Source organism: Salvelinus fontinalis, chromosome 1 (assembly GCF_029448725.1).
Source record: "Salvelinus fontinalis isolate EN_2023a chromosome 1, ASM2944872v1, whole genome shotgun sequence".
Lineage (NCBI taxonomy): Eukaryota > Metazoa > Chordata > Actinopteri > Salmoniformes > Salmonidae > Salvelinus > Salvelinus fontinalis.
In genome coordinates, this window is record NC_074665.1 from 64165415 (window position 1) to 64191356 (window position 25942).

Genomic DNA, 25942 nt, shown 5'->3' on the forward strand with positions numbered 1-25942 from the left:
TTGAGAGTTGACTGTAGCAGACACACACACACACACACACAGTCAACTCTATAGCAACAGACCTTTCTCTGTATTGTCATTATGTACAATGCAAATACATGTACATATTTGCGATGATTATGATAACTCGTGCTGTTACTGACCTCTTGTCAAGGGCTAAAGGGTGTGTGTGTGCGTGTGTGTGTGCGTGCATGTGTAACCTCTCTGTCGTAATGTGAGTGTCTGTCCTAAGGATAGATGGTTGTGAGACTGCAGACAAGCCATTCAACCGTTTTAGCCCTGGACACACACTCAGTCACACACTGGATACACACACACATAGACACAGCATATGTGTGTGGGTATAAAAGCAGTCCATCTCGCATGTAATGATAAAGTACTCTCTCTCTCTCTCTCTCTCTCTCTCTCTCTCTCTCTCTCTCTCTTCTCTCTCTCTCTCTCTCTCTCTTCTCTCTCTCTCTCTTCTCTCTCTCCTCTCTCTCCTCTCTCTCTCTCTCTCTCTCTCCTCTTTCTCTCTCTCTCTCTCTCTCTCTCTCTCTCTCTCTCTCTTCTCTCTCTCTCTCTCTCTCTCTCTCTCTCTCTCTCTCTCTCTCTCTCTCACTCTCTCTCTCTCTCTCTCTCTCTCTCTCTCTCTACTCTCTCTCTCTCTCTCTCTCACTCTCTCTCCTCTCTCTCCTCTCTCTCTCTCACTCTCTCTCTCTCCTCTCCTCTCTCTCTCTCTCTCTCTCTCTCTCTCTCTCTCTCTCTCTCTCTCTCTCTCTCTCTCTCTCTCTCCTGTCAGCCCCTGGCGAGGTCTTTCTCTCCTGTCAGCCCCTGGCGAGATGTAAGGTTAATTCAGGACTACCGCTGGCTCACCTTCATCCATCCCTCTCTCTAAAACAACAGAGCGCTCTTACTCCCTAACGTCTGACAAGTGCGGATTCAAAATATGCCCTCAGCCAGCAGCCAGAAAATAAACAACAACAACACACACTATATGCGTTAACAGAACACCCACGCACGCACACTGTCACAACCACACACATACACTGTCACAACCACACACATACACTGTCACAACCACATACATACACTGTCACAACCACACACATACACTGTCACAACCACACACATACACTGTCACATTATCCCGTATGTACTTTGAGCTCTTAGAAAAGTAGTGGAAGGTCCATTACTCGTAGGCAGAAGAGAAGAATAATGTTAAAACACGCACACAGTGTATGCATGTACACACACATGTTGGTTTTACTACTAAGTGGGGATCCAATAATGTTTTCCCATTCAAAATCCTATTGTCCCTTACCACTAAGCCTAACTCTTAACCTAACCCTAACCTTAACTCTAACCTTAGCCCTTAAACTAAACCTTAACTCCTAAACCTAACCCCTTATTAACCTAATTCTAACCCTAACCCTAACCTTAACTCTAACCTTAGCCCTTAAACTAAACCTAACTCCTAAACCTAACCCCTTATTAACCTAATTCTAACCCTAACCCTAACCGCTGAGCCTAAAATATCCTTTTTCTTTTTGGAGACCGGCAAACTTTATTTGTCACATGCGCCGAATACAACAAGTGTAGACCTTACAGTGAAATGCTTACTTACAAGCCCTTAACCAACAGTGCAGTTCAAGAAGAGTTTAGAAAATATTTACCAAATAAACTAAAGTAAAAAATTATTAAAAGTAGCACAATAAAATAACAATAACGAGGCTATATACAGGGTGTACCTGTAGAGAGTCAGTGTGCGAGGGTACAGGTCAGATGAGGTAATTTGTACATGTAGGTAGGGGTGAAGTGACTATGCATAGATAATAAACAGCGAGTAGCAGCAGTGTACAAAACAAATTGGGGGTGGGGTGTCAATGTAAATAGTCCGGTGTCCATATGATTAAATGTTCAGCAGTCTTATGGCTTGGGGGTGGAAGCTGTTAAGGAGCCTTTGGTCCTAGACTTGGCGCTCCGGTAACGCTTGCCATGCGGTAGCAGAGAAAACAGTCTATGCCTTGGGTGACTGGAGTCTCTGACAATTTTATGTCCCCACTTGTCAGAATGTTCCTTGTTTTTCTATCCTTGTGAGGACTTTTTAAACCCAAAAGGATAGTAAAGTTAGAACACACACACACACTGTAAATGGAGAAAAAAAAGTGTGAGGAGGAGGAGAGGTCACTGGCCTCTATTGAGCGCTCTCTCTATACTATCCTAAAAACATTGACATTGCTGTCACTTTGATAGAGGGTTGAGAGCTGTGCTCACTTCATATCGACTCAACACAGACAGGCGTGCTTGTCTGACACCTCGAGGGACAGATTATTGCAGGTGCACTGCTTGTTTAATGTCAGAGTGCCATATCGAGGCCCATGCTTTCAGAGAGGATGAGAGATGGCAAAGGAGAGGAGATGAGTAGAGTAGGCCTAAATAAAAAGAAGAATGAGGAGAAATAAAGAGAAGAGTTGTCTTTGGGCACCTGCACACACACACATACACCTGCCAAATCATTTAGAAAGAAATCAAGGCTGTATCACAGCGTTGTCCAAGTTGACCGTCATTGAAAATAAGAATTTGTTCTTAACTGACTTGCCTAGTTAAATAAAGATTAAATATAATTATATATTTTTTAAGAACTCTGTAGGACGCTAGGCTAAAGAGAGTTGTAGTTTTCATTAAGCAAATATTCAACCTAGTTCAGTGTAGAAACATGGTAAATAACTACAATGACCATAATTGTATCAGAGAGGAAGACGCGAACCGAGAGGTTTCACTCTCGCCAAAATCTATCCAAAAAAAGCCCTATGCATTTATATGTGCTTATTTTGGACCTAAACCTGTCGCATGCCTTCCCGACAACAACTCCCAATGTTAGAGCAGAGACATGAGTATCTCGTCATTATATACAGTACCAGTCAAAAGTTTGGACACACCTACTAATTCAAGGGTTTTTCTTTATTATTACTATTTTCTACATTGCACTTGAAGAGTTCAAAGTTCTTGAAATGTTCCAGATTGACTGACATTCATGTCTTAAAGTAATGATGGACTGTCGTTTCTCTTTGCTTATTTGAGCTGTTCTTTCCATAATATGGACTTGGTCTTTTACCAAATAAGGCTAATTTCTGTAAACCTGTTGATTTCTGTTGAGAGAATGCCAAGAGTGTGCAAAGCTGTCATCAAGGCAAAGGGTGGCTACTTTGAAGAATCTCAAATCTTAGATATATTTTGATTTGTTTAACACTTTTTTGGTTACTACATGATTCCATATGTGTTATTTCATAGTTTTGATGTCTTCACTATTATTCCACAATGTAGAAAATAGCAAAAATAAAGAAAAACCCATGAATGAGTAGGTGTGTCCAAACTTTCGACTGGTACTGTACATATCTCTGGACGGATACACTTTTACGCATGAGATGTTAGGTTAGATGCACACAGACCGCATAGACTGCATGAGAGACGAATGTACACAGCACAATGATGAGAGGGACAGAGACAGTTCTTCAAAGTTTGCCTTATCTACTTTGAAGAACTAGTACAATTATTTTGTCAGACAGCTCTGCAGCATACTTAGGCACCAGTGGAGGCTGGTCGGAGGAGCTATAGGATAACGGGCTCATTGTATTGGCTGAAATGGAATGGTGTCAAACACGTAAAAAATATGGAAACCACGTTTGAATCCGTTCCATTAATTACAATGAGCCCGTCCTCCTATAGCTCCTCCCACCAGCCTCCACTGGTAGACAGGCTAGATAAATAGAATGACTAAAGAATGGGGACTCGGGGAGAACATCATGTTAGATAGCCTGGCTGCCTGACTGCTACTGCTTGAACAGAGATGAGATGATTTGTTTAAGGAATTAACAATTATAAAGTCATCAAATAACAACAAGGTAATATATACAACTGAAATATTGTATTATTTCATAGCAAATTCCTATTTGTCTATTGATGTCTACCCAATTTGGACCTGATTAAAAACAATGGAATATTTTCAACATTTTGGCAATTGAATGTTCACTTTTTCTGGCTTTGCAATTTCTATTATAAAGCTCTAAAATTATTGTAACGTCATTATTTCATAATGCATTTCATGTTAAAAAAATAATAATTGAAAGCGAAATCAAAAACGTGATTTTTTTTTTTATAATGGAACCGAAACTGAACCCACCTCAAAAAGCATTAGTAGTGCACCATCACAAGAATATAACCAATCCAGCAAATGGGTTACGTGTTGTTGGGTAAGGGCAGGCCTGGGCAATTATTTTCCATGGAGGGCCACATTAGAATATTTTTTTGCCATCGCGGGCCAGAATCGTATTACAGGATTATACATCATATTTGGAAGATAAGAAAGGAGGTGATGGAGGCCAGGTGAGTGTCATGAGGTGCAGGTGCATGAGACGATGGTGACAGGTATAATCAGGGATAATCAGCAGCCAGATGGCGTAGAGGCCGGAGAGGGAGTATACGTGACACTGTGACAAAAGTACACTGTGCATTCAGCACCACGGGCAGAACTCTATTTAACGGGTATGCACAAAAACACAAGAACCAGAGAGGTCAACATTACATTTAACCTACTCAATCAGTGTGAGGAGGGAAGTCTCTGATGGGCATTGACTAGAGCAGGGAAGTCAGGTATAGTTTCTGACGTTGCTATGGGCAGGATTGCTTAGAGGTCAGAGTCCGTAAGAGATGATCTGTGCCTTGTTATATTTCATCACTGAAAATGTCTGTTTACATACATAGGTTGACCCAAACAGTACAAACATCTTCTGAGCATGACTCCTAATCTTTGGAAAGTTTTGTTCATCGAGAGATGCATAGAACCTCGTCAGTGACATTGTTTTGAATAGTTCTCCAATCACAGCATCAGACTGAAGATCGATAAGCTCAAGTGGCAGGTCAGTGGGAGCTTTATCCACATTGAAGGTGAAAGGAGATGGCATTTTCCAACACTTTGAAATCCTCAAAACTACGAGAAATCTCACTGTTCAAGGCACGCAGCAGCGATGTATACTTCTCTCGCTGGTCATCTGATAGGTAAGAGACTAATAGTGTCGGAAGGTGGGTGAGATTGTTGCTTCTACTTGGCGGGCCAGGAGGAGTCATTTTCCCTTAAAGACTTTGACAAGGCTGTACATCTGATGTGCAAAAAGGCCCTTCCCTTGTAGTTTGGAATTCAGTTCATTCATGAGGACCATGATGTCCACAGTGAAGGCAAAATCAGCCAACCATTCTTTATCTTGCAGTTGAGGGAAAATCGCATATTTTCCTTTCAAATCAAATCAAATGTATTTATATAGCCCTTCTTACATCAGCTGATATATCAAGTGCTGTACAGAAACCCAGCCTAAAATCCCAAACAGCAAGCAATGCAGGTGTAGAAGCACAGTGGCTAGGAAAAACTCCCTAGAAAGGCCAAAACCTAGGAAGAAACCTAGAGAGGAACCAGGCTATGAGGGGTGGCCAGTCCTCTTCTGGCTGTGCCGGGTGGAGATTATAACAGAACATGGACAGATGTTCAAATGTTCATAAATGACCAGCATGGTCAAATAATAATCATCACAGTAGTTGTCGAGAGTGCAACAAGTCAGCACCTCAGGAGTAAATGTCAGTTGGCTTTTCATAGTCGATCATTGAGAGTATCTCTACCGAGATAGGCAGAACAGTTGAAACTGGAGCAGCTGCACGGCCAGGTGGACTGGGGACAGCAAAGAGTCATGCCAGGTAGTCCTGGGGCATGGTCCTAGGGCTCAGGTCTTCCGAGAGAGAGAAAGAAAGAAAGAGAGAGAGAGAGAATTAGAGGGAGCATACTTAAATTCACACAGGACACCGGATAAGACAGGAAAAATACTCCAGATATAACAGACTGACCCTAGCCGCCCGACACTTCTGCAGCATAAATACTGGAGGCTGAGACAGGAGGGGTCAGGAGACACTGTGGCCCCATCCGATGATACCCCCGGACAGGGCCAAACAGGCAGGATATAACCCCACCCACTTTGCCAAAGCACAGCCCCCACACCACTTGAGGGAAATCTTCAACCACCAACTTACCATCCTGAGACAAGGCCGAGTATAGCCCACAAAGATCTCCGCCACGGCACAACCCAAGGGGGGCGCCAACCCAGACAGGAAGATCACGTCAGTGACTCAACCCACTCAAGTGACGCACCCCTCCTAGGGATGGCATGGAAGAGCACCAGTACGCCAGTGTCTCAGCCCCTGTAATAGGGTTAGAGGCAGAGAATCCCAGTGGAGAGAGGGGGGAACCGGCCAGGCAGAGACAGCAAAGGCGGTTCGTTGCTCCAGAGCCTTTCCGTTCACTTTCACACTCCTGGGCCAGACTACACTCAATCATATGACCTACTAAAGAGATGAGTCTTCAGTAAAGACTTAAAGGTTGAGACCGAGTCTGCGTCTCTCAAATGGGTAGGCAGACCATTCCATAAAAATGGAGCTCTATTGGAGAAAGCCCTGCCTCCAGCTGTTTGCTTAGAAATTCTAGGGACAATTAGGAGGCCTGTGTCTTGTGACCGTAGCGTACGTGTAGGTATGTACAGCAGGACCAAATCGGAAGATAGGCAGGAGCAAGCCCATGTAATACTTTGTACGTTAGCAGTTAAACCTTGAAATCAGCCCTTGCCTTAACAGGGGCTGATTTATGATCAAATATATTGGATCTAGTCAGGATTCTAGCAGCCGTATTTAGCACTAACTGAAGTTTATTTCAGTGCTTTATCCGGGTAGCCGGAAAGTAGAGCATTGCAGTAGTCTAACATAGAAGTGACAAACGCATGGATACATTTTTCTGCATCATTTTTGGACAGAAAGTTTCTGATTTTTGCAATGTTGCGTAAAAGCAAAAAGCTGTCCTTGAAACAGCCTTGATATGTTCGTCAAAAGAGAGATCAGGGTCCAGAGTAACGCCGAGGCCCTTCTCAGTTTTATTTGAGATGACTGTACAAGCATCAAGATTAATTGTCAGATTCAACAGAAGATCTCTTTGTTTCTTGGGATCTAGAACAAGCATCTCTGTTTTCTCCGAGTTTAAAAGTAGAAAGTATGCAGCCATCCACTTCCTTATATCTGAAACACAGGCTTCTAGCGAGGGCAATTTTGGGGCTTCACCATGTTTCATTGAAATGTGTCATCCGCATAGCAGTGAAAGTTAACATTATGTTTTCGAATGACATCCCCAAGAGGTAAAATATATAGTGAAAACAATAGTGGTCCTAAAACGGAACCTTGAGGAACACCGAAATTTACAGTTGATTTGTCAGAGGACAAACCATTCACAGAGACAAATTTATATCTTTCTGACAGATAGATCTAAACCAGGCCAGAACTTGTCCGTGTAGACCAATTTGGGTTTCCAATCTCTCTAAAAGAATGTGGTGATCTCTAAAAGAATGTGGTGAGCACTAAGGTCTAGGAGCACGAGGACAGATGCAGAGCCTCGGTCTGACGCCATTAACTTTTTAGGGCTGCAATCCCGTTAACGAGATCGATATGACAACAGCCAGTGAAAGTGCAGGGCGCCAAATTCAAACAACAGATCTCATAATTAAAATTCCTCATGCATACAAGTATTTCACACCATTTTAAAGATACACTTCTTGTTAATCCCACCACAGTGTCCGATTTCAAAACGGCTTTACAGCGAAAGCACCACAAACGATTATGTTAGGTCACGGCAAAATCACAAAAAAACACAGCCATTTTTCCAGCCAAAGACAGGAGTCACAAAAAGCAGAAATAGAGATAAAATGAATCACTAACCTTTGATGATCTTCATCAGATGACACTCATAGGACTTCCTGTTACACAATACATATATGTTTTGTTCGATGAAGTTCATATTTATATCCAAAAACCTCATTTTACATTGGCGCCATGTTCAGAAATGCCTCCAAAATATCCGGAGAAATTGCAGGGAGCCACATCAAATAACAGAAATACTCATCATAAACTTTGATGAAAGATACATGTTTTACATAGAATTAAAGATAAACTTGTTCTTAATGCAAAAGCTTTACGGCAAAAGCACAATGTTCAATCATCTGAGAACAGCGTTCAGCCACAAAAGGAATCATACAGTTACCCGCCAAATTGTGGAGTCATAAATAGCATTATTAATCTTCACTTAACTTTGCTGATCTTGGTCGGGAATGCACTCCCAGGACTCCCACTTCCACAAGAAATGTTCGTTTTGTTCGGTAATGTCCATCATTTATGTCCAAATAGCTACTTTTGTTAGCGCGTTTGGTAAACAAATCCAAAGTCAGGAAGTGCGTTCACTAAAAGCAGACAAAATGTCATAAAGTTCCGTAACAGTCAGTAGAAACATGTCAAACGATGTATTGAATCAATCTTTAGGATGTTTTAAACATAAATCTTCAATAATGTTCCAACCGGAGAATTCCATTGTCTTCAGAAGTGCGATGGAACAGGGCTCCCTCTCATATGAACGCGCATGGTCAGAGCATGGTCAGCTCATGGCAGACCTCTGACTCATTCCCCTCTCATTCGGCCCCACTTCACAGTAGAAGCATCAGACAAGGTTCTAAAGACTGTTGACATCTAGTGGAAGCCTTAGGAAGTGCAACATGACCCATATCCCACTGTATCTTCAATAGGGAATGATTTGAATAACGACCAACCTCAGATTTCCCACTTCCTGGTTGGATTTTTTCTCAGGTTTTTGCCTGCCATATGAGTTCTGTTATACTCACAGACATCATTCAAACAGTTTTAGAAACGTCAGAGTGTTTTCTATCAAAAATCTACTAATAATATGCATATATTAGCAACTGGGACTGAGTAGCAGGCAGTTTACTCTGGGCACGCTTTTCAAACGTGAAAATGCTGCCCCTATCTATAACAAGTTAATTTGAATCACAAATACGTTTTTCAAAATTTTACTATCGCATATTCTTGATGTTGTAACGGTCGTCTTGTGGTGAATGAGCGGACCAATGCGCAGCGTAGGTTGAATCCATGATGATGTATTTAAAGACGAAGACGAACACGAAAAACACTTGGAAAATTACAAAACAACAAAACGACGTAGACAGACCTGAACATGTGAACTTACATAAACACGAAGAACGCACGAACAGGAACAGACTACATACACGAACGAAAACGAAACAGTCCCGTGTGGTGCGACATACACTGACACGGAAGACAACCACCCACAAACAAACCGTGAGAACAGCCTACCTTAATATGGTTCTCAATCAGAGGAAACGTCAAACACCTGCCTCTAATTGAGAACCTAATCAGGCAACACATTAAACCCAACATAGAAACACATAACATAGAATGCCCACCCCAACTCACGCCCTGACCAACTAAACACATACAAAAACAATGGAAAACAGATCAGGAACGTGACAGAACCCCCCCCCCCCCCCTCAAGGTGCGAACTCCGGGCGCACAACCAAAGTCTAGGGGAGGCTCTGGGTGGGCATCTGTCCACGGTGGCGGATCCGGCTCCGGACGTGGTCCCCACCCCACCATAGTCAATCCCCGCTTCGGTAGCCTCCTCCAAATGGACACCCTCCAAATTAACCCCACTGGATTAAGGGGCAGCACCGGACTAAGGGGCAACACCGGAATTAGGGGCAACACCGTAATGAGGGGCAGCTCCGGACTGAGGGGCAGCTCTGGACTGAGGGGCAGCTTCGGACTGAGGGGCAGCACCGGACTGAGGGGCAGCACCGGACTGGCTGGCGGATCCTGGCTGGCTGGCTCTGGCGGATCCTGGCTGGCTGGCTGGCTCTGGCGGATCCTGGCTGGCTGGCTGGCTCTGGCGGATCCTGGCTGGCTGGCTCTGGCGGATCCTGGCTGGCTGGCGGCTCTGGCTGCTCATGGCTGGCTGGCGGCTCTGGCAGCTCATGGCTGGCTGGCGGCTCTGGCTGCTCATGGCTGGCTGGCGGCTCTGGCTGCTCATGGCTGGCTGGCGGCTCTGGCTGCTCATGGCTGGCTGGCGGCTCTGGCTGCTCATGGCTGGCTGGCGGCTCTGGCGGCTCTGGCTGCTCATGGCTGGCTGGCGGCTCTGGCTGCTCCTGTATGGCGGAAGGCTCTGGCTGCTCCTGTCTGGCGGAAGGCTCTGGCTGCTCCTGTCTGGCGGAAGGCTCTAGCGGCTCCTGTCTGGCGGACGGCTCTAGCGGCACCTGTCTGGCGGACGGCTCTGAAGGCTCAGGACAGACGGGCGGCTTTGAAGGCTCAGTACAGACGGGCGGCTTTGCAGGCTCAGTACAGACGGGCGGCTTTGAAGGCTCAGTACAGACGGGCAGTTCAGGCGGTGCTTGGCAGACGGACAGCTCAGACGGCGTTGGGCAGACGGGCAGTTCAGACGCCGCTGGGCAGACGGCAGACTCTGGCCGGCTGAGGCGCACTGTAGGCTTGGTGCGTGGTGCCGGAACTGGAGGTACCGGGCTAAGGACACGCACCTTCAGGCTAGTGCGGGGAGCAGCAACAGGACGCACAGGACTCTGGAGGCGCACAGGAGGCTTGGTGCGTGGTGTAGGCACTGGTGGTAATGGGTTGGAGACACGCACCATAGGGCTAGTGCGTGGAGGAGGAACAGGGCTCTGGAGACGCACAGGAAGCCTGGTGCGTGGTGTAGGCACTGGTGGTACTGGGCTGGGGCGGGGAGGTGGCGCCGGATATACCGGACCATGCAGGCGTACTGGCTCCCTTGAGCACTGAGCCTGCCCAACCTTACCTGGTTGTATGCTCCCCGTAGCCCGACCAGTGCGGGGAGGTGGAATAACCCGCACTGGGCTATGTAGGCGAAACGGGGACACAATGCGTAAGGCTGGTGCCATGTATGCCGACCCGAGGAGACGCACTGGTGGCCAGATGCATTGTGCCGGCCTCATGACATCCGGCTCAATACTCAATCTAGCCCTGCCAGTGCGGGGAGGTGGAATAACCCGCACCGGGCTATGCACACGTACAGGAGACACCGTCCGCTCTACCGCATAACACGGTATCGGCCCGTACTCTCGCTCTCCACGGTAAGCTCGGGGAGTAGGCGCAGGTCTCCTACCTGACTTCGCCACACTCCCTTGTAGCCACCCCCCAAGAAATGTTTGGGCTTGACTCACAGGCTTCCGTGCTAGTCGTGTACCCTCATAACTCCGGTTCCTCTCTCCGGTTGCCTCTGCTCTCCTAATCGCCTCCAGCTGTTCCCATGGGAGGCGATCCCTTCTAGCCAGGATCTCCTCCCATGTGTATCAACCCTTGCCGTCCAAAACATCCTCCCATGTCCAGGAATCCTGCGATCACTGCTGCTGCTTTCTGTTACGCTGCTTGGTCCTTGGTTGGTGGGTGATTCTGTAACGGTCGTCTTGTGGTGAATGAGCGGACCAATGCGCAGCGTAGGTTGAATCCGTGATGATTTATTTAAAGACGAACACGAACACGAAAAACACTTGGAAAATTGCAAAACAACAAAACGACGTAGACAGACCTGAACATGTGAACTTACATAAACACGAAGAACGCACGAACAGGAACAGACTACATACACAAACGAAAACGAAACAGTCCCGTGTGGTGCGACATACACAGACACGGAAGACAATCACCCACAAACAAACAGTGAGAACAGCCTACCTTAATATGGTTCTCAATCAGAGGAAACGTCAAACACCTGCCTCTAATTGAGAACCATATCAGGCAACACATTAAACCCAACATAGAAACACATAACATAGAATGCCCACCCCAACTCACGCCCTGACCAACTAAACACATACAAAAACAATGGAAAACAGGTCAGGAACGTGACAGATGTGATCTGAGCATGATTCCGCCCGCCGTATTGAATCAGGTCGCGGGCCGCATACGGCCCCTGGGCTAGCCTTTGCCCAGGCCTGAGTTAGGGTTATGCAAATGCATTAGGTGATTTTGTGTTTAGGGTTATGGTTGTGCAAATGCATTACATGATGTTATGGCTTGAAACCGGTTTTGTTTTTTCACTGGAAAAGTATTGATTTACATTTCAATTTTCAGTTCAAATGTTGTTTTGTCCATTTCGGGCAATCATGCTCTCCCCTCTTCTCACCCGGCCCCTAGCACTAAACCTCAGCCCTGTCTCCTCTTATCCGAACAGGTTTTAACCTAGTCTATATTGACAGTGCTAGCCCGCATGCACGCACGCACGCAAACACGCACGCAAACACGCACGTACACACACACACATTCTCTCTTTCGCTCTCTCTTACACACACTCTCTCTTAAACACACTCTCGCACACAAACGCACACAAACGCAAACAAACATGCACACTACTGTAAAAAAACAGTAAGGAATCTCAGTGGCAAAGCCCATTTAGGAATCAGACTTTCACATTTCTGTAGACACATGGTCTACAGACTGGGGTAAGGATGGGTGTGGTAAGGAGAGATGAGGCAAGAATGGAGTGAGGTGAGGAAAGACGGGGGTAAGGATGGGTGAGGTAAGGGGAGATGAGGTGAGGGGAGGCTGGGGTAAGGATTAGTGAATTGAGGGGAGATAAGGCAAGAATGGGGTGAGTTGAGGTAAGGCTGGGGTAAGGATGGGTGAGGATTGAGGAAATTTCAGGTTGGATTCCTTTTTCAGGATTCATATCAGGAGACAACTGAGAGAAAAAAACATCTGTGATCACCTAGACTGTGGACATTGAATGTTATATATGCATGTAGAAATCTTAAATCTTTAAGTGCAAAACAGTGCAGTTTTATTTTACTTTCACTGAACCATGACTATTAGAGTGCAAAAGCCTGTCAGACTATCAAAATACACAGGCACGCACCAGTGGAGGCTCCTCAGATGAGGAAGTGGTCAAACATTAAAGTTATCTTTTTAGATAAAACTATACTAAATATATTCACGTCACCAAATAACTAATTAAACACACTGTTTTGCCATGAGGATCTACAGTAGCCTCAACAGCACCCTCTAGGGTAGCACCATGGTGTAGCTGGAGGACAGCTACTGTATTTTCCATCCTCCTCTTGATACCAGAATTTTGACTTCGATACTGATACCAGGTTTAGTATCAAGATACTTGATACCATCACGATACTCTTAACCAAAAAGATACCGTAACAACAACAACAAAAAGGCTTATTAGCAGTATGGCACTTGACCCAGACAGAAAAACTCAGCTACTGCTGGTCAATCATTGGGCATCTTTTGAGTTCAATATCATTACATTTGAACAATTTATGTAAATGTTTTAGAGACAGCCATGTATGCGTTAATTAATCAATTATACAATTATACAATCAATTTGACTTTGTTTTTATCTAACTACAAAACAACATAAAGGTAATCATTTATTTGAAAGGTAAATCTCTATTGATGAACTGGGTAATGCAAAATATAACCTAGGTCTATTCACAATACAGGTAAAGACATTATTTATTAAGAGTGTGTGCATGCATTGAGTTATTGAGCTTGCTTTAGTTGATATCATGGGACTAAAGATGACAAACAGTCCGTTCCATTTAGGACTTATTTAATTGGCAACTGCTAGGAGAAATGTTTTATTGCCCTGATCAACAACATTTGCATAGGAGAGGCAATCTCTTCTTTTATAAAAGTGTGGGCTGTCTCTTTACTCTTGCCAGGCAGAGTGGCTGTGGAATCTGACTTTGTGCCTATGGAATCTAGTGAAAAAAAGATGGGAAGCGAGGAAGTGAATGAGTTAATAACTTTTTTTGGTAATGATCAGCTTTGAGTCAGCATATTTATCCTTATGGTTATCACTAACAAAGTACTAGGGTAGTGAATTCAGCTGTAAGAATGCATCTATATTTTTCGTAGCCGTCTATTTACCACCACAAACCGACACTGGCACTAAGACCGCACTCAACGAGCTGTGTAAGGACAAAAGCAAACAAGAAAATGCTCATCCAGAAGCGGTGCTCCTAGTGGCTAGGTACTTTGATGCAGGAAAACTTAAATCAATTTTACCTCATTTCTACCAGCATGTCACATGTGCAACCAGAGGAAAAAAACTCTAGACCACCTTTACTCCACATGCAGAGACGCGGACAAAGCTCTTCAATATTGTCTGTGCTAGAGAATTTAAAACCTTTTTTTGTAAGAACATAGTATATGGGATTGATTTTAAGAAATGTAGCTTAATTAATTTGATTAATTCTATAGTGTTTCTAATCCAAGAAAAATGAAAAACGAAACCCTCAGGGTTTCCATTAGGAAAATATGGCGCTGTACAACGTGACGATTGGGAGTAGGCTACAGTACTAAGAGCATTACATTTCCACACCCTAATTCTAGTCTAACCAATACCCAAACGGAGATTCAGTGAAAATAAAAATCTCATTGATTTATCAAGACCAGTCCCCATGCTTGTCTCAGAGCAGCGCGAAACGGTGCTTAAATAGTTGTCCGTAGGCTATTGCTTCAAATCCTATTGCTTCTAACTTCAATAAGCTTCTTAAATAAATAAGACCTACACCACTTAACAGCACATTACTCAACACTAGTGAGACTAATGTTGCCTATGGTAGGCCCACAGTATATCGGAAAATATTGTTTTCAATTACGCAACATAATTGCCAATAATTCGATTTAGAGGATCGGAGGATTCTAAATGAATATCTAAGGGAAATTTTTCATTAGGATCTGTGAGAATATGTAAGGGGCTTTTATATAATTCTAAATTAATTATTAATAATAATATTCACTTTGTTTAAAAAATAACATTATTTTGGAGATGATTTTGGTTTCAAATAACCTAAAGTGAGCGATTGTAATCTGAATAAAGGCCCAAATAATATTTATAAAGGCCCAAATATTTATTTCTGTTTTTAGAGGGAGAGAAACCATAAGCCCACTGTGCCTATTTTTTGGACAAGGACATCCCGGCCGGGCAAACCTCCCCTAACCCTGACGACGCTGGGCCAATTGTGCGCCGGCCTATGGGATTCCCAATCACGGCTGGTTGTGATACAGGCAACTTAACTAAGAAATACATTTGACGATACAATTCTCCCCCTACCCTCCTTCTTGACAATAATCTATTGTCCTGCTAATAGCCCATAATGGCGCTGTACAACATGACCGGTTGGGAGTAGGCTACAGTACTACAGTAAGAGCACCTTCTTCATCCTCCTCATTCAGTTCATTGAAATAGAATTTTGAAGTCGTGCACAGTTATCAGTTTTTATTTTGTTGATGTTGCCCATTCATTGTTAGCCTGGTTCCTCTCTAGGTTTCTTCCTAGGTTTTGGCCTTTCTAGGGAGCTTTTCCTAGCCACCGTGCTTCTACACCTGCATTGCTTGCTGTTTGGGGTTTTAGGCTGGGTTTCTGTACAGCACTTCGAGATATTAGCTGATGTACGAAGGCCTATATAAAATAAATAAACTTGATTGTCAGTTAGAGATACATTAGCGCCTTGGGACCAAAAAGCATAATCAGTGCTCTAACTTCCCCTTGCGCTGGTCTGGAGCCATGAAGCAGTGACGCAGGGTACCATACTAAACCACAAATTACCTCTATGCCCCACAGCATAACCTCAAAACCTTTAGTTGAGCAACCACTGTACCTGAAGTGTTTCAATAGAAGCTCTCGTTTTATTTTCAAAATGACTGTTTGGATTAATGGTTACACCGAAGATCAGCTAGATGCAGGCTAGAGTGTGCAAGGCGCTATTGAACGTGTCACTGTCTGTCACCAATTTGTCTCTTGACCTGTGTGCACCTACGTTATAAACCTTCATTTGTAAGCTAGGTTGTAGCAACCTCATGATGGGTATAGAGCAAATTTGAGTATCATGTAGTAGCCTTAACCTTTCGATGTTACAATGAGCTGAGTGAATGGACTACATCAACCGCCAGTGGCACTCATTCACGTGTGCACACATGAATAAACACACACACACACACCACACATACACAAACACTGAACTGTGAATGTTAGAGTGCAAATATTGTCTCTTATAGGCTGAAACACATTTGTCTGAAGCCAAACCAGTATATGAATCCTGTGTGTGTGTGTGTGTGTGTGTGTGTGTGTGTGTGTGTGTGTGTGTGTGTGTGTGTGTGTGTGTGTGTGTGTGTGTGTGTGTGTGTGTGTGTGTGTGTGTGTGTGTGTGTGTGTGTGTGTGTGTGTGAGGTGAAATGGGGCAACTATAGCTACCCTTGGGTGAAATGGGGAGAGGGACGAGACAGCTGAACTCATCTTGGGTAGAGAAAAAAAAGAGCACTCTGTGAATGAAGTGCAGAAAAATGTACCACAGTTATTGTGCTGTTTGGATCCCAGTCACAAAACCAGAAATGGATAGCTAAAGTCTACTGTTATTTTTGGGGGGGAGGCTGCTCTAGCCTATATGGGGGTTTTTTCTCCAGATTTTTCTTTCATTTGCTGAATATCAAATCCTGTTAAATGTATTCACTCCACTATGCCTTCATTAAGTAATAACAGTCCTCAATCAAACGAATCTCAATGTTTTAATAGATTTTTTCTAAATGGCCACCTGTGGCGTCTCTTTGTCTCTGTGTAATAATGCGGCTAGCGTAGGAAACATTTAAACATAATCACCAGGAACATGATAAACCCAGAATCCCTCTGTAATTACTTATTTTAAAAACCAGAGCGATTTATTTACTCCTTATCTCCCTTTGTACATTTGGGAACAGTCAGAATGGGAAGCATTAAGGAACAAGAGCCATAATGAGAAGCTTGTGAAATGGGATTATTGTATAATGCCTTCCATTGAGAAGCTTGTGAAATGGGATCATGTATAATGCCTTCCATTGAGAAGCTTGTGAAATGGGATAATGTATAATGCCTTCCATTGAGAAGCTTGTGAAATGGGATAATGTATAATGCCTTCCATTGAGAAGCTTGTGAAATGGGATAATGTATAATGGCTTCCATTGAGAAGCTTGTGAAATGGGATTATTGTATAATGCCTTCCATTGAGAAGCTTGTGAAATGGGATAATGTATAATGCCTTCCATTGAGAAGCTTGTGAAATGGGATAATGTATAATGCCTTCCATTGAGAAGCTTGTGAAATGGGATTATTGTATAATGCCTTCCATTGAGAAGCTTGTGAAATGGGATAATGTATAATGCCTTCCATTGAGAAGCTTGTGAAATGGGATAATGTATAATGCCTTCCATTGATGGTTGTGTACTCTGTTGTTCTCTCCGTCTTCAACAAAACGTCTTCCAAAAAAACAGGCATCCAAGTGAAAGCAGCAGAGGATTAAACTGTTATATTTTAGGCTGACTTTCAGTAGACTTCAGTGATTAAAGTATTTCATAATTGTGGGCAAAGAAATGTAACAACAAATGCAAAATACAGTCTCAGAGAGAGTTAAAGGGATATTCCAACTCAGTGTGTCTGATGATTTCAAACATTTCCTCTTGACTTGTGTTCAATATATCCTAGAGAATCTTACTGACTCATCTTTTTCTCTCCGTTCTCTATTTCAGCTTGAAGCAGGTCCAGCAGTAAAGCACTGGGACCAGAGACCTGTGGACATTTGGAGAATGGGAAAATGCTAATACTAAACATGGGAGTAAGGAGCTTGGTAAAATGAAGACTCACCTTGGGAATATTGGTTCTTGGAATTTTGGAAGACTGAGAGACTCCTACAGAGGCCTCAGGAGTGTGTGTGTGTGTGTGTGTGTGTTGTGTGTGTGCATGCGTATGTGTGTGTGTGCGAGCTTAGGAACCATTTTAATCTTACGATGTCTTGAAGGTTACTGAGGACCTAAGTGTTTGATATGTGTACTTTAAATCAACAGCAGTCAGAATAACATTGGGTATTGCTGGTGATCGCCATACTGCTTGACTGTGTCCCAAATGAAACACTATTCCATTTATAGTGCACTACATCTGACTAGGGCCCATAGGGCGCTGGTCAAAGGTATTGCACTATATAGACTCCTTTTGTGAACCACAATCTTACAATCTAACTAACTGATGTCAGTGTTACCCAGAGCAGTGATAACCATTACACTGATAGTCATAGAGTAGAAGAAACAATATCATAATCACCACTATATCAGCCCAGAGGGTCAAGGCTGCAATACATACTTTACATTTTTTATAATTATATTCATACAAAATATTTTCCGAAGCACTGTAGGTTATCTGTGCATCAAATTGAGTTCTCAGTGTGTAGCTCATAAACATACAGTACCAGTCAACGTTTGGACACACCTACTCATTCCAGGGTTTTTCTTTATTTTTACTATTTTCTACATTGTATAATAATAGGGAAGACATCAAAACTATGAAATAACACATATGGAATCATGTAGTAACCAATAAAGTGTTAAACAAATGAAAATACATTTTATATTTTAGATTCTTCAAAGTAGCCAACCTTTGCCTTGATTACAGCTTTGCACACTCTTGGCATTCTCTCAACCAGCTTCACCTGGAATGCTTCTTCAACAGTCTTGAAGGAGTTCTCACATATGCTGAGCACTTGTGGGCTGCTTTTCCTTCACTCTGCAGTCCAACTCATCCCAAACCATCTCAATTGGGTTGAGGGCGGGAAATTGGTCAAATAGCCCTTACACAGCCTGGAGGTGTGTTTTGGGTCATTGTCCTGTTGAAAAAGAAATTATATTCTTATTAAGCGCAAATTATATTCTCATTAAGCGTTCACCTACTCTGCGTCTCACAAAGACACGGCGGTTGGAATCAAAAATCTCCAATTTAGACTCATCTGACCAAAGGACAGATGTCCACCAGTCTAATGTCCATTGCTTGTGTTTCTTGGCACAAGAAAGTCCCTTCTTTGTATTGTTGTCCTTTAGTCATGGTTTCTTTGCAGCAATTCAAACATGGAGGCCTGATTCACGTGGTCTCCTCTGAACAGTTGATGTTGAGATGTGTTGTCAAGTTCCTGACCTGTTTTCCTTTTTTCTTGTATTTATTTAGTTGGTCAGGGCGTGAGTTGGGTGGGTTGGTCTATGTGTGTTTTTCTATGTTGGGGTTTTTGTGTTCGGCCTGGTATGATTCTCAGTCAGAGGCAGCTGTAGATTGTTTGTCCCTGATTGAGAATCATACTAAGGCAGCTGGGGTTTCACGTGTGTTTTGTGGGTGGTTGTATCGCGTGTCTGCATTCGTGCCACACGGGACTGTTTGTCGGTTGTTTTACGTTATTTTTGTTTCGTGTTCAGTTTCGATTCATTAAATAATCGTGGACACAAATCACTCCGCGTATTGGTCTGATCCTTCTCGCCTCTCCTCCTCGTCCGAGGAGGAGGATTACAACGATCGTTACATGTGTCTGTTACTTTAACTCTGTGAAACATATATTTAGGCATTTATTGAAGCTGGTAACTCTAATGAACTTATCCTCTGCAGCAGAAGTACATTAACTCTAGGTCTTCCTTTCCTGTAGTGGTCCTTATGAGAGCCAGTTTCATCATAGCACTTGATGGCTTTTGCGACTGGACTTAAAGAAACTTTCAAAGTTCTTGACATTTTCCGGATTGACTGACCTTCATGTCTTGAAGTAATGATGGACTGTCATTTCTCTTTGCTTTTTTGAGCTGTTCTTGCCATCATATGGACTTGGTCTTTTACCAAATAGAACTATCTTCTGTATACCACCCCTACCTTGTCACAACACAACTGATTGGCTCAAATGCATTAAGAAGGAAAGAAATTCCACAAATTAACTTTCAAGAAGGCACACCTGTTAATTGAAATGCATTCCAGGTGACTACCTCATGAAGCTGGTTGAGAGAATGCCAAGATTGTGCAAAACTGTCATCAAGGCAAATGGTGGCTACTTTGAAGAATCTCAAATCTATTTTGATTTGTTTAACACTTTTTTGGTTACTACATGATTCCATATGTGTTATTTCATAGTTTTGATGTCTTCACTATTATTCTACAATGCAGAAAATAGTAAAAAAAAAATAAAGAAAAACCCTTGAATGAGTATGGGTGTCCAAACTTTTGACTGGCACGGTATATTGATATGTATAATAAATATATACAAATGTAGTGTAGTGGGTTTAACGATACAGTCTGCAACTTGAATATCCTCTGTGGCTACTCAATGTACTGCAAACACACTTGGCCAGGAAGGAAAATACAAATCTACTGGTTACATCTGCCAAACCCCACTCTCCTCAGTTTACAACCAAGTACAGTGGCAGCACTTCTATGCACTACAAGACCACCAATGGAGTAGGTTGAAGTTTCACCTAGCCACTGATCTAGAGTCAGTTTTGTGCTTCCTGTAGTCACTGGAATAAAGGACTTACTGTATGGTTGGTGGCCCTCACCAACAAAGTGTTATTGTTCACTTTGAGAAGGCCATGATAAGTCACTTTGCCACCACCAAAACATATGGTAACAGATCAATGGAACGCAGACCATGAGGGATACCACATACAGTTGAAGTCGGAAGTTTACATACTCTTAGGTTGGAGTCATTAAAACTTGTTTTTCAACCACTCCACAAATTTCTTGTTAACAAACTATAGTTTTGGCAAGTCGGTTAGGACATCTACTTTGTGAATGACAAGTCATTTTTACAACAATTGTTTACAGACAGATTATTTCACTTATAATTCACTCTATCACAATTCCAGTGGGTCAGAAGTTTACATACACTAAGTTGACTGTGCCTTTAAAAAGCTTGGAAAATTCCAGAAAATTATGTCATGGTTTTAGAAGCTTCTGATAGGCTAATTGACATAATTTGAATCAATTGGAGGTGTACCTGCGGATGTATTTCAATGCCCAACTTCAAACTCAGTGCCTCTTTGCTTGACATCATGGGAAAATCTAAAGAAATCAGCCAAGGCCTCGGAAAAAAAAATTGTAGACCTCCACAAGTCTGGTTCATCCTTGGGAGCAATTTCTAAACGCCTGAAGGTACCACGTTCATCTGTACAAACAATAGTACGCAAGTATAAACACCATGGGACCACGCTGCCGTCATACCGCTCAGGAAGGAGACGCATTCTGTCTCCTAGAGATGAACGTATCTTGGTGCAAAAAGTGCATATCAATTCCAGAACAACAGCAAAGGACCTTGTGAAGATGCTGGAGGAAACAGGTACAAAAGTATCTATATCCACAGTGAAACGAGTCCTATATCAACATAACCTGAAAGGCCGCTCAGCAAGGAAGAAGCCACTGCTCCAAAACTGCCATAAAAAAGCCAGACTACGGATTGCAACTGCACATGGGGACAAAGATCATACTTTTTGGAGAAATGTCCTCTGGTCTGATGAAACAAAAATAGAACTGTTTGAAAATAATGACCATTGTTATGTTTGGAGTAAAAAGGGGGAGGCTTGCAAGCCGAAGAACACCATCCCAACCGTGATGTATGGGGGTGGCAGCATCATGTTGTGGGGGTGCTTTGCTGCAGGAGGGACTGGTGCACTTCAAAAAATAGATGGCATCATGAGAAAGGGAAATTATGTGGATATATTGAAGCAACATCTCAAGACATCAATCAGGAAGTTACAGCTTGGTCGCAAATGGGTCTTCCAAATGGACAATGACCCCAAGCATACTTCCAAAGTTGTGATAAAATGGCTTAAGGACAACAAAGTCAAGATATTGGAATGGCCATCACAAAGCCCTGACCTCAATCCTATAGAACATTTGTGGGCAGAACTGAGAAAGCGTGTGCGAGCAAGGAGGCCTACAAACCTGACTCAGTTACACCAGCTCTGTCAGGAGGAATGGGACAAAATTCACCCAACTTATTGTGGGAAGCTTGTGGAAGGCTACCCGAAACATTTGACCCACGTTAACCAATGTAATGGCAATGCTACCAAATACTAATTGAGTGTATGTAAACTTCTGACCCACTGGGAATGTGATGAAAGAAAGAAATGCTGAAATAAATCATTCTCTCTACTATTATTCTGACATTTCACATTCTTAAAATAAAGTGGTTATCCTAACTGAACTAAGACAGGGATATTTTTACTTGGATTAAATGTCAGGAATTGTGAAAAACTGAGTTTAAATTATATTTGGCTAAGGTGTATGTAAACTTCCGACTTCAACTGTAGATGCTGTCATTTGCATTCATTCAAACATGTGTTGGGGTTGAACATGTCTTGGGGTTGACATCCGTACAAGCATTATTCTCCCATGTTTTCCTCAAGATAGTGGGAAATACACATTTAAACAGTAGCCTAAATGTAGTCTTATTTTAATGGCCGGCAATTGGGAGATTCTGGATCTATCCCCAAGGGGGGACTCATGCGTGGCATTTCCATGGTTTTAGTACAATTCTTACCTGATCTTACAGTTTGCTTCCAATCTATGCTTGTCAGGAGAGAAGCCCATCATGGGCATCTCTAGTTACTGCATAAGGGCTGGATTCAACCCTTATGGCGGAAGTTTTGCGGATGATCCGTGTTAAAATGTAAAGATAATTTCCGATTGAGCTGATATATGCAGTGTTCACCTTCGATGCATTCTCCGCGACTGCGGGAACATTGCCTTCAATTTTCAATCACACTATAAAGCGGATATGCAGCCCTACGGATTGAATAGAGCCCTAAATCGTATCTATCTATGCCTAAAAGGCAAGAGAACAAACAGACTTCACAGCTCTATGCTATGCCGGGTTTCTGTTTGTTGCTATTGTTAAAAGAGTTTAATTTATTTTTCCTCTGTGAAGTGGTAAACACATGGTTTGCGTTTTAATAGATTTCACGCTTCTGTTTGAACTGTTTTTGACCTGATTGGATATTCTGTTTTGTGTCTGGAATGGCAGTGTATGGTTTTATGTAGTCGGGACTTTTAAACAACCATGCCAATGTGAGTTTCAAGGGATGGGTTTTAATGAAAAATAATAATAGTGTGTTTTCTGTAAATATGTGGTAGCTGCAGGTTATAATTGTGTGTTTTTCTAGACCTGTTAAGAGTTTTGTATTAATAGGATACAACACATCACATCAGTACCTGTGTTGAGTTGTGGTTATGATTATGAGAAAATGAGTGCTAAGGTAATTTAACCAATTATTTCAACTCTGATACAGAGATATTAAATATGTATTTTAGAAATGGCCATGGATACATAGATATTGGATACATAGATATTAAATGTGTATGGTAGAAATGGCCATGGATACATAGATATTGGATACATAGATATTAAATATGTATGGTAGAAATGTAATAATGGTTCATCCTTTCTGTTTGCTAAACAGTATTCTCAGTGGTCAAAACTGTCTTAGATGATGTCATTACAACCATATTGTTTTAAAGTGGTTGAAATGACGTCATTACAATCATATTACAACCATGTTGTTATAAACCTATTGAGATGATGTCATTACAACCGTATTACAACCATGTTGTTATAAACCTATTGAGATGATGTCATTACAATCATATTACAACCATGTTGTTATAAACCTATTGAGATGATGTCATTACAACCATATTACAACCATGTTGTTATAAACCTATTGAGATGATGTCATTACAATCATATTACAACCATGTTGTTATAAACCTATTGAGATGATGTCATTACAATCATATTACAACCATGTTGTTATAAACCTATTGAGATGATGTCATTACAATCATATTACAACCATGTTGTTATAAACCTATTGAGATGATCATCTTACTCCAAGGTGGCTTAGCAGTTCAGACGTCTTTTCCGTATTGTCTTGTCGTGTCCTGTATATATATATATATTTACACCTTTTCTTCACATATCTTTTATTTATTTTATTATCCAAGAACTCAACTACAAAAGCTTTCCTGCAAAAGCTTTCCTGCAACCCGCTTCACCAATTACATTAAGTATTATTTACCTCAATCTGAAAATCCATCGTGGAAGATAGCCAGGGGCTAATTCAGAAGCTAGCCTGATAGCTAACCAGAAGCTACTCCGATAGCTAGCCAGAAGCTAATCTGTAGCTGCCCCGAAATTAGCCGGTTCGCTAGCTAGCGTTGGTGTTTCAGCTGCCCACGTTTTGCGGTCATCAGCTATTCCTTTAGCTCGATAATCTACCGGCACTTTTGTGCAACGCGACTCGGACCGGAGCATTCCGGGACTTTTTTTCTCTCAGTTTCCCCGGATTCCAACCGCAGGCTCTGGACACTTGCACCTTGATTTCGCAGCTAGCTAGCTGCATTCCGTGTGACTATTGGCTTACATCGACCACGGAGCAAACTCAAATCATGCTGGAGCTAGCCAGCTGAGGAGTTCCATCACCATCCGGACCCGTTTCTTTTGTTGCTGCTGCAGATACGGAACCCCACCGGGCCTTCACGACTGACTGCCGACGTTATCTGCCCGAGGGATTTATCCAACCGGCAAATCCGTCCCGACGTTACCTGAACGCTCACCTGAGGCCCGCTAATCGTTAGCTGTCCTATCGGCTGCTATCTGAACAAAACCCCACTACACGGAACCTACCGGCGGAAACGCACGAGGTATCTACAAACAGACCTCCATCCTATGCTGCTACCGATAGCCATATACCCGGCCAGCTGTCTGGATCGCCACGACCCCAACCAACCTCTACTCACGGGACCCTTACTGATCACTCGATTAAGCATGCCTCTCCTTAATGTAAATATGCCTTGTCCATTGCTGTTCTGGTTAGTGTTTATTGGCTTATTTCACTGTAGAGATTCTAGCCCTGCTCTCTATACCATATCCAACCTATCAGTTCCACCACCCACATATGCGATGACATCACCTGGTTTCAATGATGTTTCTAGAGACAAGATCTCTCTCATCATCACTCAATACCTAGGTTTACCTCCACTGTATTCACATCCTACCATACCTTTGTCTGTACATTATTCCTTTAAACTATTTTATCGCCCCCAGAAACTTCCTTTTACTCTCTGGTCTAGTAGCTCTAGGCGACCAATTCTCATAGCTTTTAGCCGTACCATTATCCTACTTCTCCTCTGTTCCTCTGGTGATGTAGAGGTGAATCCAGGCCCTGCAGTACCTGGCTCCACTCCTATTCCCCAGGCGCTCTCTTTTGATGACTTCTGTAACCGTAATAGCCTTGGCTTCATGCATGTTAACATTAGAAGCCTCCTCCCTAAGTTTGTTTTGTTCACTGCTTTAGCACACTCTACCAACCCGGATGTTTTAGCCGTGTCTGAATCCTGGCTTAGAAAGACCACCAAAAATTCAGACATTTTTATCCCCAATTACAATATTTTCAGACAAGATAGAACGGCCAAAGGGGGCGGTGTTGCAATCTACTGCAAAGACTGCCTGCAGAGTTCTGTTATACTATCCAGGTCTGTTCCCAAACAATTTGAACTTCTACTTTTAAAAATCCACCTCTCTAAAAACAAGTCTCTCACCGTTGCCGCCTGCTATAGACCACCCTCTGCCCCCAGCTGTGCTCTGGACACTATATGTGAACTGATTGCCCCCCATCTATCTTCAGAGCTCGTGCTGCTAGGCGACCTAAATTTGAACATGCTCAACACCCCAGCCACCCTACAATCTAAGCTTGATGCCCTCAATCTCACACAAATTATCAATGAACCTACCAGGTACCACCCCAATTCCGTAAACACGGGTACCCTCATAGATATCATCCTAACAAACTTGCCCTCCAAATACACCTCTGCTGTTTTCAACCAAGATCTCAGCGATCACTGCCTCATTGCCTGCATCCGTAATGGGTCAGCGGTCAAACGACCTCCACTCATCACTGTCAAACGCTCCCTGAAACACTTCAGCGAGCAGGCCTTCCTAATCGACCTGGCCGGGATATCCTGGAAGGATATTGATCTCATCCCGTCAGTAGAGGATGCCTGGTCATTTTTTAAAAATGCCTTCCTCACCATCTTGAATAAGCATGCCCCATTCAAGAAATTTAGAACCAGGAACAGATATAGCCCTTGGTTCTCTCCTGACCTGACTGCCCTTAACCATCAGAAAAACATCCTATGGCGTTCTGCATT

At 42.9% G+C, this 25942-nt stretch overlaps 1 protein-coding gene across 1 annotated transcript in view; it reads left to right on the forward strand.

The window, feature by feature from the left end:
- The window catches only part of LOC129859640 (zinc finger matrin-type protein 4-like), a 176282-nt gene extending 151093 nt beyond the window's left edge, over positions 1–25189 (forward strand). Inside the window, exon 7 of the mRNA XM_055929685.1 lies at positions 17470–25189. Coding sequence (XP_055785660.1) covers positions 17470–17491 — 22 coding nt within the window. The 3' untranslated portion in view covers positions 17492–25189. The remainder of the gene's footprint in view (positions 1–17469) is intronic.
- Positions 25190–25942: the final 753 nt, after the last annotated feature.